Here is a 19,138-nt window from a genome sequence, read left to right as displayed (position 1 = left end):
ATGGCCTTAACTCCAATTTCCTGCCTTTCCTCCATAACCCTTGACTCCCTTCTCGTTCAAAATTCTGTTTAACTCAACACTCAATATATTAAATGGCCCAACAGCCACTGCTCTCTAGGGTAGAGGATTCCAAAGATTAATGACCCTCTGAGAGAAGAAACCCCTCCTCACTGCCATCTTAAAAGGGAGGCCTCTTTTTCTTAAACTGTACCTCCTAGTTCTAGATTCCCCAAAGAGGGGAAACATTCTCCCATCACCTACCCTGTCAAGCCCTCTCAGAAGCTTATAGGTGTCAATAAGATCACTTCTCATTCACACTCAGATGAGTAAAGACCCAACCTACTCAACTTTTCCTCATAAAACAACCCCTTCATCCCAGGGATCAACCTAGTGACTCTTCTCTGAACTCCCTCTAATGCAACTATATCTTTCCTTAAATAAGGATACCAAAACGGTACACAGAATCCGAGGTATGGTCTCACCAATGCCTATAACAAGACTTCCCAACTTTTATACTCTATCTCCCCTGCAATAAAGTCTAACTTTCTATGTTGTCATGAAAAGTCATTTACAGCCACAAATTACTTCTGGGCATATTGAACTTTTTAGGGAAGACTTGTGTGCTTTTAAAGAAATACAAGCAAGGACACTGAGCAAAAGATGGCTGATAATGTAAAATGACCACTTTCTGGAAAATTCCTATGAGGATTATTCTGACAGACCTGTCCTGAGAGAATATGAAATGTCACACCTGAAAAGGTTTCATGGCCTACTTCAAGCAGAGACACTTGAAAGGGAGATAGGAAAGATGCAAAAGACTGAACTGTAATCTCCTGTGGTTACAGAGACAAAAGACTGATTACCACATCTCAGCAGGCACTTAAAATCCACCTCCTGTTGATTCATACCTCAGAATGTGAGGTGTGTAGCCTGCTAGTGTGCTGGTGTGCTGTGTGTGTGACAGAAAGAAGACCAACTAGTCACCCCTGCATCTGCAGCAAAGTCTCTCCCTCTGTCCCACTCTCTTTGTTACTGGAGACAAGGCAGCAAAAGCCACAATGCAATAGGAAATAGGACAGCTTCTCCAAGTGTCTCCAAACCAACTGCTAAACTGCCAGAGTCAGCTTTACTGGAATTACCCAACTTAACAGCCACAATGTTTCACCGTCTATGAATCAGGGACAAGCCAAAGACTGGTTCACATATATCTTTATTTATTTGGACCCTTCTCATTTCTGATCTGTGTATATCTGTGTTGCGTTTTATTATTTTTCTCGGGTTTTAGTAACTAATAAACTTACTCTTTCTTTGACTCAAGAAAGCCTGGTTAAATTGGCTCCTTCTAAAAAATAAATACATTTGGACTGAGAAAAGATATCCATGAGGGAAGGGATCTATTTTAAATTTACCTTGTTGCGACTAACCGAGGGGGTTGAATAAAGAAGCGGGGCCAGCTCATTCCTCCTCATTTGGGAGCATAACAAAATTGGGCACCATTTGGGAAGTTAACAAATTAGGGGACCTCACCCGAGGGCCGGTCATAACAATGTGTCTTCCGAATTACTTATTGTACCTGAATGCTAACCTTTTGTGATTCATGTACGAGGTCAGCCAGATCTCTTGGTATCACAACATTCTGCACTTTCTCTCCATTTAAACAATGCTTTGCTTCACTATTCTTCCTGCAAAACTGGACAACCTCACATTTTCCCACATTATATCTCATCTATCAAATTTTTGCTCCCTCACTTAACCTATCTATATCCCTTTGCACACTCTTTGTGTTCTCTTCACAACTTTCTTTCCTGCCTATGTTTGTATCATCAGCATATTTGGCTACAATACAAACTGTCCCTTCATCCAAGTCATTAACATAGATTTTAGGTAGTTAAAGTCCCAGTGCTGATCCCTGTAGCAGTCCACTAGTGACAGTTTGCCAACCTGAAAATAACCCATCTCAACTCTGTTATCTGTTAGTTAGCCAATCCTCCATCCATGCTAATATATCACTCCTGACACCATGATCTCTTGAGCTCTGACCTTGCAGACACCATGGGCTGGATTTTACAGTTTCTGGTAGGGTAAGAGAGGTGGAAGAGGAAGTGCGCAATCAGCTCACTCCCACCCCCGCCATTTCAGCAAGTCAAATCAAGCGTTGGCTGGCCAATTAGCAGCCAACCAGCAGAAATTTCAGCCAATTAGCATTGTGAAGGAGGGCTCTGTGCCAATCAGGCTCTAGGGGTGAAGTCGAGATGGAAGGCCCCCTTCCCTCTCACTCTCTCCCTAATCATGTCAGCGTATAGAAACTAAACAAATAAAGTGTAATGCTGCCACTTAGCAGCTGCTACGTGCAACCATGGGCCAGTTTGCAGGCTTTTTCAACCATTCTTGTGCTGTGTCCTCATACCTGGCATAACTTACCCCCAATGTTTTTCCTGCACAGGTAGTGAAAAATGGAGTGGACAATGAGACTTTGCAGTTGATTGGCTCTTTAACCAGGCCAATGGCTTGTTATCTGGTTTTCCAAAAGGGCGGGTATGCTTCCGATTTCGCCACTGTCATGACTCACTGAGATAGTGCACTGTAATATCAAGACCCGCTGTTTCCCAAGCTGTGACAAATGTGATAAGGTTTGGTCAAACCACCAGATTGCCCCAATTCTACCTAACTGTTGAATTTAGGTTAACAGGATCCAAGCACCAGGTTTGTAAACTTAATAAGTAAATAACTGTTTATTGAACAAACTGTCATTAACCAGTGGCAAAAGAAAGCAATATGAACTGCCAATTTCTAACACTACAACTTAAACCCTACCCCCTTCTTTAATCCCTATATATGCACATACAAGAGGCATAAGACACACAAAAAAATGGATTTCAAGGGCAGAATATTACACTTGGCATGTGGGGGCATGCCCGACACACCCAAGCATAAAATTACATGTGATGTTGTCGGACGTGCATCCCAACGTCATCGCGAGTTCTCACAGTGTTTCTTTCTGGGGCGCACACCGGAGTCGGCTGCAGGAAGTATAAAGATATGTTCTTTACAACAGTCCAATAAAAATAAAAAGATATGTTCCTTACACCACCCAATCACCTGTCTTATTATTGGAGATTGGCGGGATAACATTGGATTGCCAACTCAACATCGTCATGCCATATTTTACATAAATGTGGGGGGCAGCCCATGCAATTTGCAGCTGTGAAACCCAGCCTGATGAGCTCATTTGCAATGCATCCCTGGTATTTCCCTTCTTCTCTTTCTTGCTCACTTACTCAACTTGTAACACATAGCCAGTGACTGCATCAGGATACCAATACATGCCACCACCTGGTGGGGGGGGGAGGTGGTATAGTGGTATTGGCACTGGATTGATAACCCAGAGACCCAGGGTAATGCTCTAAGGACCCTGGCTCTCAAATCCCACCATGGCAGATGGTTGAATTGCCTGCTGCAATGTTCCAGTGAAGCTCAATGCAAACTGGAGGAACAGCACCTTATCTTCTGACTAGGCACTTTACAGCCTTCCGGACTGAATATTGAGTTCAACAATTTTAGATCATGAACTCTCTCCTCCATTCCCACCCCCTTTCCAATCCCCCTTTTTTCCAATAATTTATATAGATTTTTCTTTTCCCACCTATTTCCATTATTTTTAAATGTTTTTCCATCCATTGTTTTATCTCTATCTTTTAGTCTATTTCGATCCCTTCCCCCCACCCCACCCCCACTAGGGCTATCTGTACCTTGCTCATCCTGCTTTCTACCCTTATGTCACTGATTAGCACATTCCTTAGGTAATATCACCACCGTCAACACTTCTTTGTCCTTCTGTCTATGACATCTTTTGGTTATCTCCACCTATCACTGGCCCTCTATCCAGCTCTACTTGTCCCACTCCCCCTTAAACCAGCTTATATTTCACCTCTCTTCTATTTTTCCTTAGTTCTGTTGAAGAGTCATACAGACTCAAAATGTTAACTGTGTTCCTCTCCGCAGATGCTGTCAGACCTGTTGAGTTTTTCCAGATATTTTTATTTTTATTTTGGATTTCCAGCATCCGCAGTTTTTTGCTTTTATAAGAGAGAATCTAACCATTGCTACTTGACATTCAATGGCATTACCATCGCTCAATCTTCCGCTAGCAACATCCTGGGGTTACCATTGACCAGAAACTGAACTGTACGAGCCATAGAAACACTGTGGCTACAAGAGCTGGTCAGAGGCTAGGAACCCTGCAACGAGTAACTTACTTCCTGACTCCCCAAAGCCTGTCCACCATCTTCAAGGCACAAGTCAGGAGTGTGCTGGAATACTCCCCACTTTCCTGGATCAATGCAGCTCCCACAACACTGAAGAAGCTTAACACCATCCAGAACAAAGCAGCCCGCTTGATTGGCACCCCATCCAGAAACATTCACACCCTCCACCACCGATGAACAGTGGCAGCAGTGTGTACCATCTCCTAAATGCACCTCAAAAACTCACCAAGGCTCCTTAGGTAGCACCTTCCAAATCCATGACCACTACCATTTAGAGGGATAAGGGCAGCAGACACATAGGAACACCACCACCTGGAAGTTCTCTACCAAGCCATCCTGACTTGGAAATATATCGCCGTTCCTTCTCTGTCACTGGGTCAAAACCCTGGCACTCCCTTCCTAATAGCACTGCGGGTGTACCTACACCACATGGACTGCAGCAGTTCAAGAAGGCAGCTCACCACCACCTTCTCAAGGGCAATTAGGGATGGGCAATAAATGCTGGCCTAGCCAGGAATCCCCACATCCCATAAATGAATTTAAAAAAATATTCGTAAGTCAACTCTATTTGAAGAGATGTCTTCCTGGTGATATTAAAACACATGTTCTTGTAAAATATTCCCGCACAACTAGAAACAAACATTGTCTTTCTTGTGATCATGCAGTGATCTAATTGTTTATTTATAGGCTTCTTGTTTAAATTCTCATGGATATTGTAGATAGGTTTCAACTGGTGTTTTGTACAATAATTCTTCCAAAAGCATTGTGCACAATTTTCTGCTTTAGAACTCCAACACAGCTAGACTGAATGGAATGGAGCATAGCGTCCTCTACCAGTTCTTTAGACTAGTTCTGGCACGATTAGCAAGTGATACTTAAAAAGAATTTCCCCAAATGAGTAAAATTTAGAGAAGCATTTTGCTATTGTGATGCACTTTGGGATACCTCGGTGAGCATTAGATCATCGGCTAGAATGTCGGTGCAGAGCAGTAGGGCACTTCACACTCGCTTGAGGAGCAGGTGGAGACAGAGAGTGCCCAGGGCGCCGGTAGTCGGAGGACTGCTGGAGACCAGGACGATGCTGACTTGAAGGCAGATGATGAGACTCTGGAGTCGTCTATTAGGCGGCAGATGCTGGATGTCCAGCGAGATGTGCGGGAGGATCTGGCGGAGATCCATGAGGGTATGCGTGCATTGGTCTCTGTAGTGGAGGAGTCCATATGCAGCATGAGCACTGCGTTGACCCTCATTGCCGAGTGCACTGCCTCCTCCATTGAGCAAATGATGACTCTCTTGGAGAGGCAGCTCCACTAACAGAATCAGGGGTTCCTGGGGTTGTGCTCGGGCCTGCAAGCCCTCACACAGACAATGACCTCAGGTGGTCAGTGTCAGTGTGTGAGATGGATGAGGCACCCAGTATCCCAGCTAGGTTCCCGTCCGTCAATGATGAGCAGGAAGGTCCAGAGTGACCTCACATTGGCACACGAGCTGCTTGTCATCTCTGTGGGCTCCTCTCAGGGCGCTCTAGATGACGGCAACAGCTGCTCCGCCCCTCTACCAGTGACCGTGACATCTGATGAGGCTGCGATGCCTGGAGAGGTGCCAGCCGTGGCACTGGCCGCTCCCTCCCAGGTCCAGCAGAGGCTCCATTGGCAGGGGACAATAACCACGGTCATCAAGGCCAACACAGCGAGGGGAAGGGCAATAAGATGTAGCACCCACAAACGTAAGTTTAAGGCTCCATGAGCACAAGAGGGGATGTTCACGGGTGACCTTCTGTTCTGCCATGTTTTGTTAATATGCTTACTGGTGTGACCATTAACACCATATATGGTTATGTTCATTTGATGTGAGTGCCAACATGATATAAATTTTGCTTTTGTCTTAATGATCTGAGTATGCTTCACTTGTTTTGTAGGTGCAGGGTATGCCAGTATCTAATGCTGAATGCGATTGGCTCTAAACTTTATTGCACAGGCACTGAGTAGACTTTGAGTTCAAAGGAAAGGGTCATTTCAGACATCCAGGATGGAGGCGGCAGCCCCGGCATGAGGTGGAAGCAGATATTTGGCAGCCTAGCTGAAGGACCGTTGGATCAAGACATCCTTGGTTTCCCTGCCTCCCTGAAGGATCCAGAAGTCTGCCTTCACATCCTCACCATGCTTCTCACCGGGCTTCTCTTCTCACTCAACACTGGATTCATCCTCTGTGACCTGTGGGAGCTGTGTCAAGATTATCTCCTTCCAGTGGGTACCCCCTTGCCAGTGCCAGATTGTGGAGAGCGCAGCATGCAACCGCTGTCAGTGACACCCACTCTGAGGGGTATTGTAGTTCGGCATCGGAAGGTTCAGGCATCGGAGGCACATCTTTAGAACGCATATGGTCCTCTCTATCACTACCCTTGTTAAGGCATGACTCCTATTATAACGTTGCTCTGCCTCAGCTCTTGGGTGGCAGAGAGGCGTCATAAGCCACCTTTTCAACGGTCCATCCAGTTGAGCTGGAGCAGTGAACAGCATTGACACCTGGGAGTGTCTGATGATGTAAGTGTCATGGGAGCTGCCAGGGTACCTTGCACAGACTGCAGAATCTGTGTCTTGTGGTCACAAACTACCTGGATGTTCATCGAGTGGAATTCCTTCCTGTTGGCAAGGCATCCAGCTGACCCACTGGTGCCTTGGTAGCCACATGTGTGCAGTCGATAGCACCCTGGATGTGGGTTGCTCAGCCTGGCTGGTCGTACAGAAATGAATAAAGGTTATTACCCCACTGAACAGAGCACCAGTCACCAGCTTGATGCAACAGTGTCCAGCTGATTGGGGCACTCCACAAAAGTCCCCCACTGACCCCTGGAAAGAGCCGGAGGTTCAGAAGTTGAGGGCCACCATGACCTTCAGAGCCACTGGCATGGGGTGTCCACCCACACAGCTGGGGGTGATCTCAGGCCCAATCATGTGACAAGTGGAGGTCACTGTCTCCCTGGAGAGGTGGAGCCTCCTTTGGCATTGCACCTCAGACATATTGAGGTAGCTGCTTTGCCACCTATAAATCCTGGCAGCAGGATAGTGGCGGCTTCTGCTGCCCCTTCTGCCTTGGTCTTCCTGCTGACCCAGTGCCCCTTGTGCCTGCGCCTCCCCTCTGACAGTTCGCTCTCCTGGAAGATGCATAGGGACACCTGGCCTCCTTTCCCTTTTGCCCCTCTCTTCCTCCTCAAAGGAGGTGCCTCCAGCGGAGACCACAATCCCCATTACCAATCACAGAAGGCTGCCTGGTGCCTGGAAGAGTCCACATGATCAAAATCCTCCAGGGGCCTTGGAGACACCAATGAGTCCTGAAATAAAGCCCAGAAATGCTAAGAATGAAGTTGAGAACAGAGATGTAGCTGTCAAGTTCAAACAAGCAACCAGCAGCAAACTATCTCCTAAACCCCTCACTACTCACACTCACAGTGCTGCTGACCTTTTTTATCCCGCAGCTGGATGAGGTTTTGTTAAAAGTGGGCTGCCTGCCTGCCCGTGTGATGAGTGTAAAAATTGCATTGGCTTTGTAAAATCAGGATCAATTGTCTTTTTAATGGCCTTAGGTGGCCCTTTAATTGTTGGTGAGCAGGCTCGTGTGCCTGCCGACTTGAAGATTGCTCATATGCGGGATGACATTGGGACCCTTGCCCAACGTCATCTTGTGCTATTTCACGTTCATTTGGGTTGGGTGCATGCCCACTCATGAGACATAAAATTCTGGCCCATACCAGTAATTATAATTTTCATCCTCGCTTAGCAGAAACCAATTTGTTCATTTAATTTGGATATTATGTACACAGCCCTTCCTCACCACCACCTCTCTCAACTCCTTCACTGTTGCTACATTATCAGGCTAATTATCCAACACCCAGTACTGGGTGATCATAAAATCTCCTCCAATGAAGTATTGGGAAACCTGAAGTCATTGTATTTAGTCCCTGCTCCAAACTCCATTCCATTTGACCCCGAGATGAGCTCAGGACTTCACCATGGGCAGGACTTTCAGCTTGGCGTTCGGGCCCAAGTCCGACACGCACGAGCGTGAAATAGCACGCAATGACATCGGGCGAGCATCCTCATGCGCGATATTTCGGCTGGTAGGTGCGCACGGGAGTCAGCCCGGCGATAATTAAGATAATGTTAAGCCCATTAATAAATTAATTAAGGTGAAATTTTCCCTGCTCGTCCAACCTTACAGATGGCGGGCAGGCGAATAGGCCAAGCGGCCTTTGCATTTTTTGCGAAGCCTCATCCACGGGCGGGATGAGGTTTCAAACAGTGAAAAAAAAAATAAAATTTTTGAAATTCATTTTGAACATGTCCCTGCTCATGTGGCAGAGTCACACGGGGGAACATGTTTTTCCTTATTTTTGAAATCTTTATTTTTAATGTTAAAAATCTTCAGCTCCCTGAGGCAGCTCTGTGCCTTCAGAGGGCTTTCACTGAGCACTCCCTCGCGCGTGCACAAACTTCAGCGCTCGCTCTGCTCCTGCCCCCACCCAGCAGCGCTGAGGTTACCTGCACGCGTTTTGTGCTGACTGGCCGTTAATTGGCCAGCCAGCGTGAAATCGTGGTCAGGGCCCAATCGCGGGCGGTGGACTGTTGCGCGGCTGCTCCCGGGCCCACCCACTGCGCCCACCCGATGAGGTAAAAAGGCTGCCCCATGATCACCAAGACCACATATTTCCTTCAGAAGACCATTTGATTTTGCCCCTGTCTCAGCTCATCTTCTGTGGAAACTTTCATATATGCCTTCGTTACCTCTAGACTTGACTATTCTAATGCACTATGACTGCATGGTCTCCTACATCTTACCCTCTGAAACCTGAGGTCATCCAAAGCTCTGCTGCCCATGTCTTAATTTGAACCAAATGTCATTCAACTATCACTCCTGTGGTTGCTGTCCTACTTGGTTCCCAGTAAAGCAAACCCTCTCATTCTCGTCTCTTCAGCGTTAGGGGAGATATCACTGGACTAGTAGAGGCCAAGGCTAATGCCCTTGGGACACACATGCATTCAAATTCCATCACGGCAGCTGGTGGAATTTAAATTAAATTAATTAACATTGATCATTGTAAAAACCTATCTGGTTCACTAATGTCCTTTGGGGAAGAAAATCTGTCATTCTTAACAGGCGTGGCCTACAATTGACTCCAGGCCCACATCAATGTGATTGATTCTTAACTGCCCTCTGAAATGGCTACTTAGTTCAAGGGCAATTAAGGATGGTCAACGAATGCTCACCTTGCCAGCAACGCCCATATCCCAGAAGAAGATCTCCACCAGTGGTGGGTATGCCTTCAGCTTCCTATGACCAAGCCCTTTAACACCTTCCCCACAACTCTCTGTCTCTCTACCTCACTTTCCACTGTTAAGACACAACTTAAATCCTACCTCTTTGACCAATCTTTCAAGCATCTGACCCAATATTTCCTTATATGGCTCAGTGTCATCCTTTGTTTTATCTTTCTTCTTTCTTTCCTAGGCAGTCCCTTGGGATCAAGGGTGACCTCCTTCCACTCCTGCTCGATGGGTTCTGAGATGACTGATAAGTCCAATGTAAGATCTGCAGACTCTGCCACATGCAGGGCAGATGGTGCTTGAAGGGTCAGATGAATGAGTTATTTGGAGGTTTGTGCTCTCTCTATGATGCCTTGACTTTGCCTCTGCTTTTTCCTGACAAAGACTCTTGGTGTGTTCGGTGCTTTCCCAAATGACCCTTCTCCATTTTGTTTGGTCACAAGCTAGCAACACTCAGGAGATGGAATGGATGTTTGACCTCTTCAGGAATGCTTTGTTTTATACTGCTTTAGTGAAGCGCTTTAGGATGTTTTTGTTGAAAGTTAAAGGCAGTTTATAAATATAAATTGTCATTGTCCTATGAAAATTAATTAGCCCGATACAGCAAGAAAAGTTTTTCTTGGTGTTATTCTTAAATTCAAGACACAAGAGAATCAGTCACCACAAGTGGGTCCTTAAAATTGCTGATTATTTCCATGAACTTAAATAGAATTAATAAACCACCTTAACAAGGGTTAAAAACATTTTCTTCACCGCAATGTTTAGGTGGCACTCAAACCATTTCAGATAAAGTATGCCCAGTTGTTCCCCCAGACTCTCACAAATCATTGTGCTAAACCATAAACAAAAATAAACATGTAGGCTTGAGACTGGACTGATGCTTTATTTCCTTTGTGTAGTTGCTGATGCTATATTCAGGATGGACAGAGGAAGAGGTTTTTTTAAAATGCAACCTTTTACAGTCTGTAAGGCTCATTCGTACTCACAGCTGACAGATAAGGAGTATCTGGATGTTTAAGATGCAGCATAGGTTAGACAGGGGACCTCCTCATCTTGTTCTGATCTTGGTGATGCTTGGCTTTATTACTTTGATTGCTGGCTCATGTAAGTTGGTTAAAAATTGAATTGTTTTTAATGTGTTTACTTTGCCATGGTAAAAATTTAGTTTTAGAAAGCAACGCTTTACCAGTTTTTGAGAGAAGCATGTTGCCTAATATAAGTTCAAGTTTGAAGAGACATTTGCGCTTTAGCTTGAGGATGTGCTGATTCTACTCTACCCTCTTGCTTTACAGATCTACAGCCAGGTAGGGTTCGCATCAACTGCTGCAAGTCTGTTTCCCAGAGGAGGGTTCCTTTTACCATCACACGATACAGGATTCAAAATGCGTTTAAGCCTTGTGTAAAAGCTGTTGTGTAGGTACACTGTATAGAAGCAAATTGTTTGTCCTATAAAATGCTATCAATTTAAATTGTAGAAAACAAATCTCTGAGGCCCAAACAAGTGTTCTTCATCAAGATAGATGGAGGATAATGGACAGGCTTCCATAATAAGTTGGATTGCACAGGGTCTGCCATAAGGAGTAAAGTTGTTGGGTTGTGTGGCTTCTCCTTGTTTTATATATTCCCATATTCTTACAAAGCTGAATTATAATCGAGTGATCCTAATGACATTGTAAACTGCATCAACAGCGTTCGAATAACTTAGGAAGAGCACTCAAACCTCTAAGTTGGATTCCTACTATTATTTTAAGCAGCAAAAATGTTGAAAGCAACAGTGGCCATGTGGTTTCGGTACAATTAATTGAACAAGTTTGTAGGACTGAAATATAGAGAGCTTTTTTCATTTTTATTATTATTGAGGTCTTAGTTTTTATGTTTCTCTTTTGATCAGACAAGAAAAACTTAGCTCTCCTGTTAGTTCAGTGGAGAAATGCACAGCCTGGTGTGGTACTCAGCTATATAGACCTCTTACCTAGTGCATGCAGAGTTCTTAGGTCTTACTAACGGCTGCAGTGGGAGAGGATAGGAGGATGGAGTAACTGTACTTCAATATCTGGTGATGGCTGCTGCATGGCTTCTTCCCCTGACATTGGGTGAAACAGATTCGGGCCCAGCTAAGATACCCCCACAGGGGAATAGTCTGCTGACAATCTGCGTGCAACATGAAACATGAAGACTGGTCACTCAGGAAAACTAATACAGACCATCAGTAACACAGAGAACCAAGTGCCACACAAAATAGAAAAAGTCATTGCCTATAGGAGCTAATGGGTAAAGGGAACAAATAATTTTTAAAATACCTTATTGATTTGAGGTTGATGTTCCATCTTGAGCAGATTAACTTTTATCTTTAAATCACTGAGTTAAGTTATTTGCAATAAAACAGCTAAAATTTGTTTCGACCCAGGGTATTTTAATCTCAGAGAGAGTGTGAGAGAGAAACAGCAAAAGGAAGAAAGAAAGAAACAAACAAACAAAAAAACAAAGAAACAAAGAAAGAAATAAACTTGCCTTAATGCAAGTGCACCCTTCATGTCCTTGGGATTCTCAAAGCTGTTCATGGCCGATGGATTGCTTTTGAAATATGGTGACTGTCGGTTCACATAATCATAGAAATTTACAGAGCAGAAGGAGGCCATTTGGCCCATCGTGCCTTTACCAGCCGATCAGTAGCCACCCAGTCTAAATCCACTTTCCAGCTCTTTGTCCATAGCCTTTCAGGTTGTGGCAGTTGATTCTTATCCATGTACCCTTTAAATATTATGAAGGTTTTGCTGCATCTATACCTTTTCAGGCTGGATCCCCAGCACCCTCTTCGTGAGAAGATTTCCCCTTGAATCTCCTCTAAACCTCCAACCTCTCTTCCTAAACTCATCCCTGATTATGGACCACACACCAAGGGGACTAGGGTCTTCCTAGTCACTTTTCCTATTGTTTCCTATTCAGGGATGAAATCTTAGAAGGCTCTTCAAATGAAGCCATATGGGTAGAACTTAAAAACAAAAAAGGAGCAATCACATTGCTGGGAGTGTACTATAGGCCCCCAAACAGTCAGGGAGAAATAGAAGAGCAGATATGTCGGCAAATTTCAGAGAAGTGTAAAAATAATGGGATAGTAATAGCGGGGGATTTCAACTTCCCCAGCATTAACTGGGTTAGTCATAGTGTGATAGGTTTAGAGGGAGCGGAATTCTTAAAATACATCCAGAAGAGCTTTTTAAGCCAGTACATAGAAGGTCCTACAAGAGAGGGGGCGGTCCTGGACTTAATTTTAGGGAATGAAGTCGGGCAAGTGGTAGAGGTATCAGTGGGGGAACATTTTGCAGATAGTGACCATAACTCTGTTAGATTCAAGGTTGTTATGGAAAAGGACAAGGATGGGCCAGAAATCAGAGTTCTAAATTGGGGGAAGGCCAATTTTAATAAGATCGGATATGATTTGGCCAGAGTGGACTGGGAGCAGCTACTTTTAGGTAAATCTGTGTCAGAGCAATGGGACTCATTCAAGGAGGAAATAGAGAGAGTACAGGGCCGACATATTCCAGTAAAGATAAAGGGTGGGACCAACACATCCAGGGAGCCCTGGATGTCGAGGGATATACAGGATTGGATAAAGAGAAAAAGGGAGGCTTATGGCAGATACCCGAGGGCTCAAAACAGTGGAAGCCCTAGAGGAATATAGAATGTGTAGGGGGGAACTTAAAAAGGAAATTAGGAGAGCAAAAAGGGGGCATGAAGAAACATTGGCAGGTAAAATAAAGGAAAATCCAAAGTTATTTTACAAGTACATTAAGAGTAAGAGGATAACTAGGGAAAGAATAGAGTCCATTAAGGATCATAGTGGTAATTTGTGTGTGGAGCCGGAAGATGTAGGTAGGGTTCTAAATGAATACTTTGTGTCGGTGTTCACAAGTGAGAGGGACGACGTGGGTATGGAAATCAGGCAGAAGGACTGTGATATAATTAAAGAAATTAGCATAGAAAGGGAGGAGGTTCTAAGTGATCTGGCAGGCTTAAGAGTAGATAAATCTCCAGGCCCGGATGAAATGTATCCCAGGCTGTTGAGTGAGGCAAGGGAGGAGATAGCAGGGGCGCTGGCAATAATTTTCAATACCTCTCAGGCTACAGGAGAGGTGAGGGAGGACTGGAGGACAACCAATGTGGTACCGTTATTCAAGAAGGGAGGAAGAGATAAACCAGGGAACTAAAGGCCAGTCTGTCTAACCTCAGTGGTGGGGAAACTATTAGAGGCAATTCTGAGGGACAGAATTAATCTACACTTGGAGAGGCAGGGGTTAATCAAGGACAGTCAGCATGGTTTTGTTAAGGAGAGGTTATGTCTGACCAATTTGATTGCATTTTTCAAAGAGGTGACCAGGTGTGTAGATGAGGGCAATGCTTGGACTTCAGCAAGGCTTTTGATAAGGTCCTGCATGGAAGACTGATAACAAAGGTAAGAGCCCATGGGATCCAAGGCAATTTGGCAAACTGGATCCAGAATTGGCTGAGTGGCAGGAAGCAGAGGGTAATGGTCGAAGGGTGTTTTTATGACTGGATGCCTGTGTCCAGTGGGGTTCCACAGGGATCAGTGTTGGTCCCTTGCTGTTTGTGGTATATATAAATGATTTAGACTTGAATGTAGGAGGGTTGATCAGTAAGTTCGCAGATGACACGAAAATTGGTGGAGTGGTAAATAGTGAGGAGGATTGCCTTAGATTACAGGAGGATATAGATGGGCTGGTCAGATGGGCTGATCAGTGGCAAATGGAATTTAATCAGGATAAGTGTGAGGTGATGCACTTGGGCCGGACAAACAAGGCACAGGAATACAAGATGAATGGTAGGACCCTGGGAAGTACCGAGGATCAGAGGGACCTTGGTGTGCATGCCCATCGGTCCCTTAAGGTAGCGGGACAGGTCGATAAGGTGGTCAAGAAGGCATATGGGACACTTGCCTTTATTAACCGAGGCATAGAATATAAGAGCAAGGAGGTTATGCTAGAACTATATAAAACACTGGTTAGGCTACAGCTAGAGTATTGCGTGCAGTTCTGGAATCTGCATTATAGGAAGGATGTGATTGCACTAGAGAGAGTGCAGAGGAGATTTACCAGGATGTTGCCTGGACTGGAGAGTTTTAGTTATGAGGAGAGATTGGATAGACTGGGTTATTTTCCCTGGAGCAGAGGAGATTGAGGGGGGACATGATTGAGGTATAAAATTATGAGGGGTATAGATAAGGTAGACAGGAAGGAACTTTTCCCCTTGGTGGGGGGATCAATAACCAGGGGTCATAAATTTAAGGTAAGGGGCAGGAGGCTTAGCGGGGATGTGAGGAAGAACTTTTTCACCCAGAAGGTGGTGGGAATCTGGAACTCACTGCCTGAAAGGGTGGTAGAGGCAGAGACCCTCATAACATTTAAGAAGTATTTGGATGTGCACTTGCGATGCCGTGGCATACAAGGCTATGGGCCTAGTGCTGGAAACTGGGATTAGAATAGTTAGGCACTTGTTTGACAGGCGCAGACTTGATGGGCCGAAGGGCCTTTTTCTGTGCTGTAAACCTCTATGACTCTATGACTCTAATGACTCCTCTATCTACAACTCTCATAACTTTACACACTTCAGTTAGGTCTCCCCTCAGCCTCCTCTGTTCCAAAGAAAACAATCTTAGCCTTATCAATTTTCCCTCAGAGCTAAAATTCTCCAGTACAGGCAATATCTGTGTCAAAATCCTGGAACTCCCTTCCTAACAGCACTATGAGCATACTTACACCACATGAACTGCAGGGGTTCAAGAAGGCAGCTCACTACCACCTCCTCAAGGACAGTCAGGGATGGGCAACAAATACTGGCCTAGTCAGCCCGTGAAAGAATAAAAATGATCCTTGTAAATCTCCTTTGTAGCCTCTCTAGTGCAATCACATCTGTCTTATAGTGTGGTGATGAGAACTGCAGGCCTGCAGAACTCCAGCTATAAAACTAGTTTTTTTATATAGTTCCAGTATAACCCCCTTGCTCTTTGGTTCTATGCATCAGCTTATAAAAGCAAGTATCTCATATGCCTTTTTAACCGCCTTACCTACCTGTCCATGCACCTTCAGGAATCTGTGGACATGCTTTCCAAGATCACTCTGTTCCCCTGCACTTTTCACTATCCTACAGTTTATTGTCTATTCCCTTGCCTAGCCCTCCCCAAATGCATTACCTCATACTCTTCTGGATTGAATTAGATATTCTACTGTTCTGCCTATTTTACAAGCCAATTAATATCTTACTGCAGTCTACAGCTTGCTTCTTTACTATTAACCACACAGCCAATGCTTGCATCATCTGCAAACTTCTTAATCATAACCCCTACATTCAAGTCCAAATTCTTGATATATGCCTCAAAAAGCAAGGGGCTTGGTACTGACCCCTGTTGAACCCTCTGGAAACAGCCTTCCAGTCACAAAAATACCCACTGGTCTTTGTTTCCCTTCACAGTCAATTTGCAAACAGAAAAATCCCAAAACTCAAGAAAGGAGATGAATAACTTTCAACTTCTCTTATGATGTTGGGCGAGAAATAAATTATGGTCAGGACATCAGGAGAATGTCCTTCCCTCCCTGAAATTGACCTAGATTAGGTGCTCATACCCTGGAGTTAGGTCTGAACCCAAAAGTTTTTTATTCAAAGCGGGTAGATAGAGTTAAGACACAGATCATTGGATTGAATTAAAAACAAATGCTGGAAACACTCAGCAGATAGGACAGCGAAGGGAACAGAAGTAATGTTTCAAGCCATCGACCTGAAACATTAACTCTGTTTCATTCCACAGATGCTGCCCGACCTGCTGAATGTTTCCAACATTTTCTGTTTTTATTTCCAATTTCCAGCATCTGCAGTATTTTGCTTTTGTATGGTTGGACTGAAAGGGCATACTCCATTGTTGCTAAAGACAAGGCTGCGAGAGACTAAAAGAGTAGATACAGGATTAGTATTACAGTATAAAGAGTAGACGCAGGATTAATATTACAGTATAAAGAGTAGACACAGGGTTAATATTACAGTATAAAGAGTAGACAGGATTAATATTACAGTATAAAGGGACAAAATGCAAGGGGACACCTGAGGGGTCATCATGAACATCACAGGAAATCTCCTATAGACATTCTGAAAATTGTGAGAAAGTAATATTCACAGGCAAGCCCTCAAATGGTAATCTCATAACCTCAGTCTGGGAAGAGACTATATGGAGGTAAACTGCTACTCCACACAAAATATCTATGTGAGTATATACCAGGCTTGGACTGCAAATTATCAAAAATCCTTAGGTCTTTGCAGGCAATAGTCAATATGCTTGAGAAACAATAAGAAACAGCATTACTGACAAAGATGGATTTAACAAAATGGGATTAGAAGGAATCTTTTTGGAAACTATTGCCTTTTCTTTCTAACTAATGATTAACTTTGGAATGTATTGTTTTGGATTATTTTGGAGAATCAAAGTTGTTAGGCAGGTATCTTCATGTTTTTTTAAAAGGGAAGCTTCACCCTTCCTGTTGGTTTATTGCCTGTTTAACAAGTGACTATAATATATCTTCTTGTTTAGATTGTACACCAAAGAGATGGGGCCTATTTGTGCTGACCCTAAAGCACCATGGGTGCTAAAGAAGATCAAAAACCTGCGGTAAGTATGACGTGATTGCTTTCAAATCCTGCGTAACTGTCATTACTACAAGATTTACAGCTGCCTAATGGAAAAAATGCAGCAGGGAAGCTACAATTAGATGTCATAAGCAACTAACTGGAACACTTCGAAGGCATGATCTTCATTTGCTTTGCTTAATAAATGTAAGTCCTATGGAATCAATGCCTGCTTTTTAACCTATTTAATTCTAAAATGGTGGTGGTAAAGCAGTCCCTCTTTTAATTCCACTCTATTGAAGAGAAATAGCTGTCCTCTCCTTGGCATCAATTCCAGTGCACTCACCTTATTTGGGTGGAATTTATTGCCCTCTGCCAAAGTAAGTTTTGAGGCGGGGGGGCATTTAATCGAGCCTAAGTGTGCAGGACGAGGACACCCTCTGAGTCACCTCCACACCGATTAAGCCCAGGATTGGAAGGCTCATGGAGGGCCTTACCACCCCAACATCAGTTGAAGCCCTTAAGTGGACAACTATTGCCCATTTAAGGGCCTCATTCCGTATCCACTGGTATTCAACCAGTGATGGGTGGGGCAGTTGCCACGTGCGGAACCCAAAACGCAAACCCGACATGGGCTCCCAGGGAGTCCTTTGTTATCAGATACTCAGTGCCTGATTAAGAGATCCAGCATCAGAAAAGGAAGGGTCCACTGCGAACCAACCCTTGCTCTTTCTTCCATCCACCCTGCCTCCCCCAGCCAGCAATCCCCCCTCCCTATGGCCACAGCAAACTCTCACTCGCCTGTGGCCTGTGCCCCTCGCCTAACCTGGGGCTCTGGAGGGTGCACTGCCAGGAGCTATCTCTGCTCCCCTAGTGGCACTGACAGAAATGAGGAGTTGCCAACCTCTGATTTGCTGGCAGGTCTCAAGGAGAGGGATTTCTGCCCCCGGGGTCCTTGATCCTGGGGAAGACATGCCACTGGCCACTAAAGTGCCTAACTGATATTTAATAGGACAGACCTTCCCCAAAGGAGGGCTCTCACCGGCTCTCTCCGGCCCGACGAGGGCCTGTCGCCTGAATTAACTTCCACTTATTGCACGTGGTGGGAAGTATATATCGAAATTCTGCCTCCCATTCCATACATAGTGAAGCAACAGTACCATAGTTCCCTGACTGGGCTGCTGTTCCTGCTCCAGTGGGTAGAACATAGGAAAGCTGCGGAATCTGAAATCCTTTAATTGGACTTTAACTGAATCAGTCTAAATATTTTATTCTTTACATAAACAGGTCTGCTGCTCGTGCTGCTTAAGGGAAAAATTGAGTTTCTTCACTGAAGAATGAAGAAACGTGAAGAGTCTGCAAAGCTTTAATGAAAATGCTATAAACCTTTGTGTTTTAATTCTTTCTGCACCATCTCTGAAATGATCATTTCTTGGCACTGAAATTGACAGTTTGTTGTAACATATGTTAGGATGTTAACCAGATACTGGGCCATAAAATATACATATAGGCATAAAATATTACCCACAAATTACATTTAAATGGAAGTTATATTGAAACAGAAAGTTTGACAGCAAGAATCATTATTGGCAACTATGACTTTATAGACAAAAACAGAATTACCTGGAAAAACTCAGCAGGTCTGGCAGCATCAGCCAGACCTGCTGAGTTTTTCCAGGTAATTCTGTTTTTGTTTTGGATTTCCAGCATCCGCAGTAGTTTTTTGTTTTTATGACTTTATAGACAATCAGTATGGGTGTTACAGACTGTGGTGGGAGGAGCGTGCTGTTAATTCTAGCCCCACTTCTCCACAGGTTGTAACAATGGATGTAAATGTTTAATTCACTCACCAAAATAGCCATTTGTTTACCTTTGCTACTGCCATATCCTGCATTAAAAGACTTTAACCAGGCTTCTTTCAAT

The 19,138-nt window shown here is 44.3% G+C and overlaps 1 protein-coding gene across 1 annotated transcript; it reads left to right on the top strand.

Annotated features, from left to right (window-relative positions):
* Positions 1-10,580: 10,580 nt before the first annotated feature.
* LOC144694151 (eotaxin-like) lies at positions 10,581-18,794 on the top strand. Its single transcript, XM_078564494.1, has 4 exons — positions 10,581-10,690; positions 10,879-10,999; positions 17,181-17,258; positions 18,503-18,794. Exons 1-4 carry the CDS (start codon positions 10,597-10,599, stop codon positions 18,522-18,524), a joined length of 315 nt encoding a protein of 104 aa, XP_078420620.1. The 5' UTR covers positions 10,581-10,596; the 3' UTR covers positions 18,525-18,794.
* The last annotated feature ends 344 nt before the right edge of the window (positions 18,795-19,138 follow it).

The sequence above is a fragment of the Cetorhinus maximus genome, chromosome 19 (genome assembly GCF_964194155.1).
Source record: "Cetorhinus maximus chromosome 19, sCetMax3.hap1.1, whole genome shotgun sequence".
NCBI lineage: Eukaryota > Metazoa > Chordata > Chondrichthyes > Lamniformes > Cetorhinidae > Cetorhinus > Cetorhinus maximus.
Note: the sequence above shows the minus strand (reverse complement) of the source record. Positions and strands in the feature narration are given on the sequence as shown.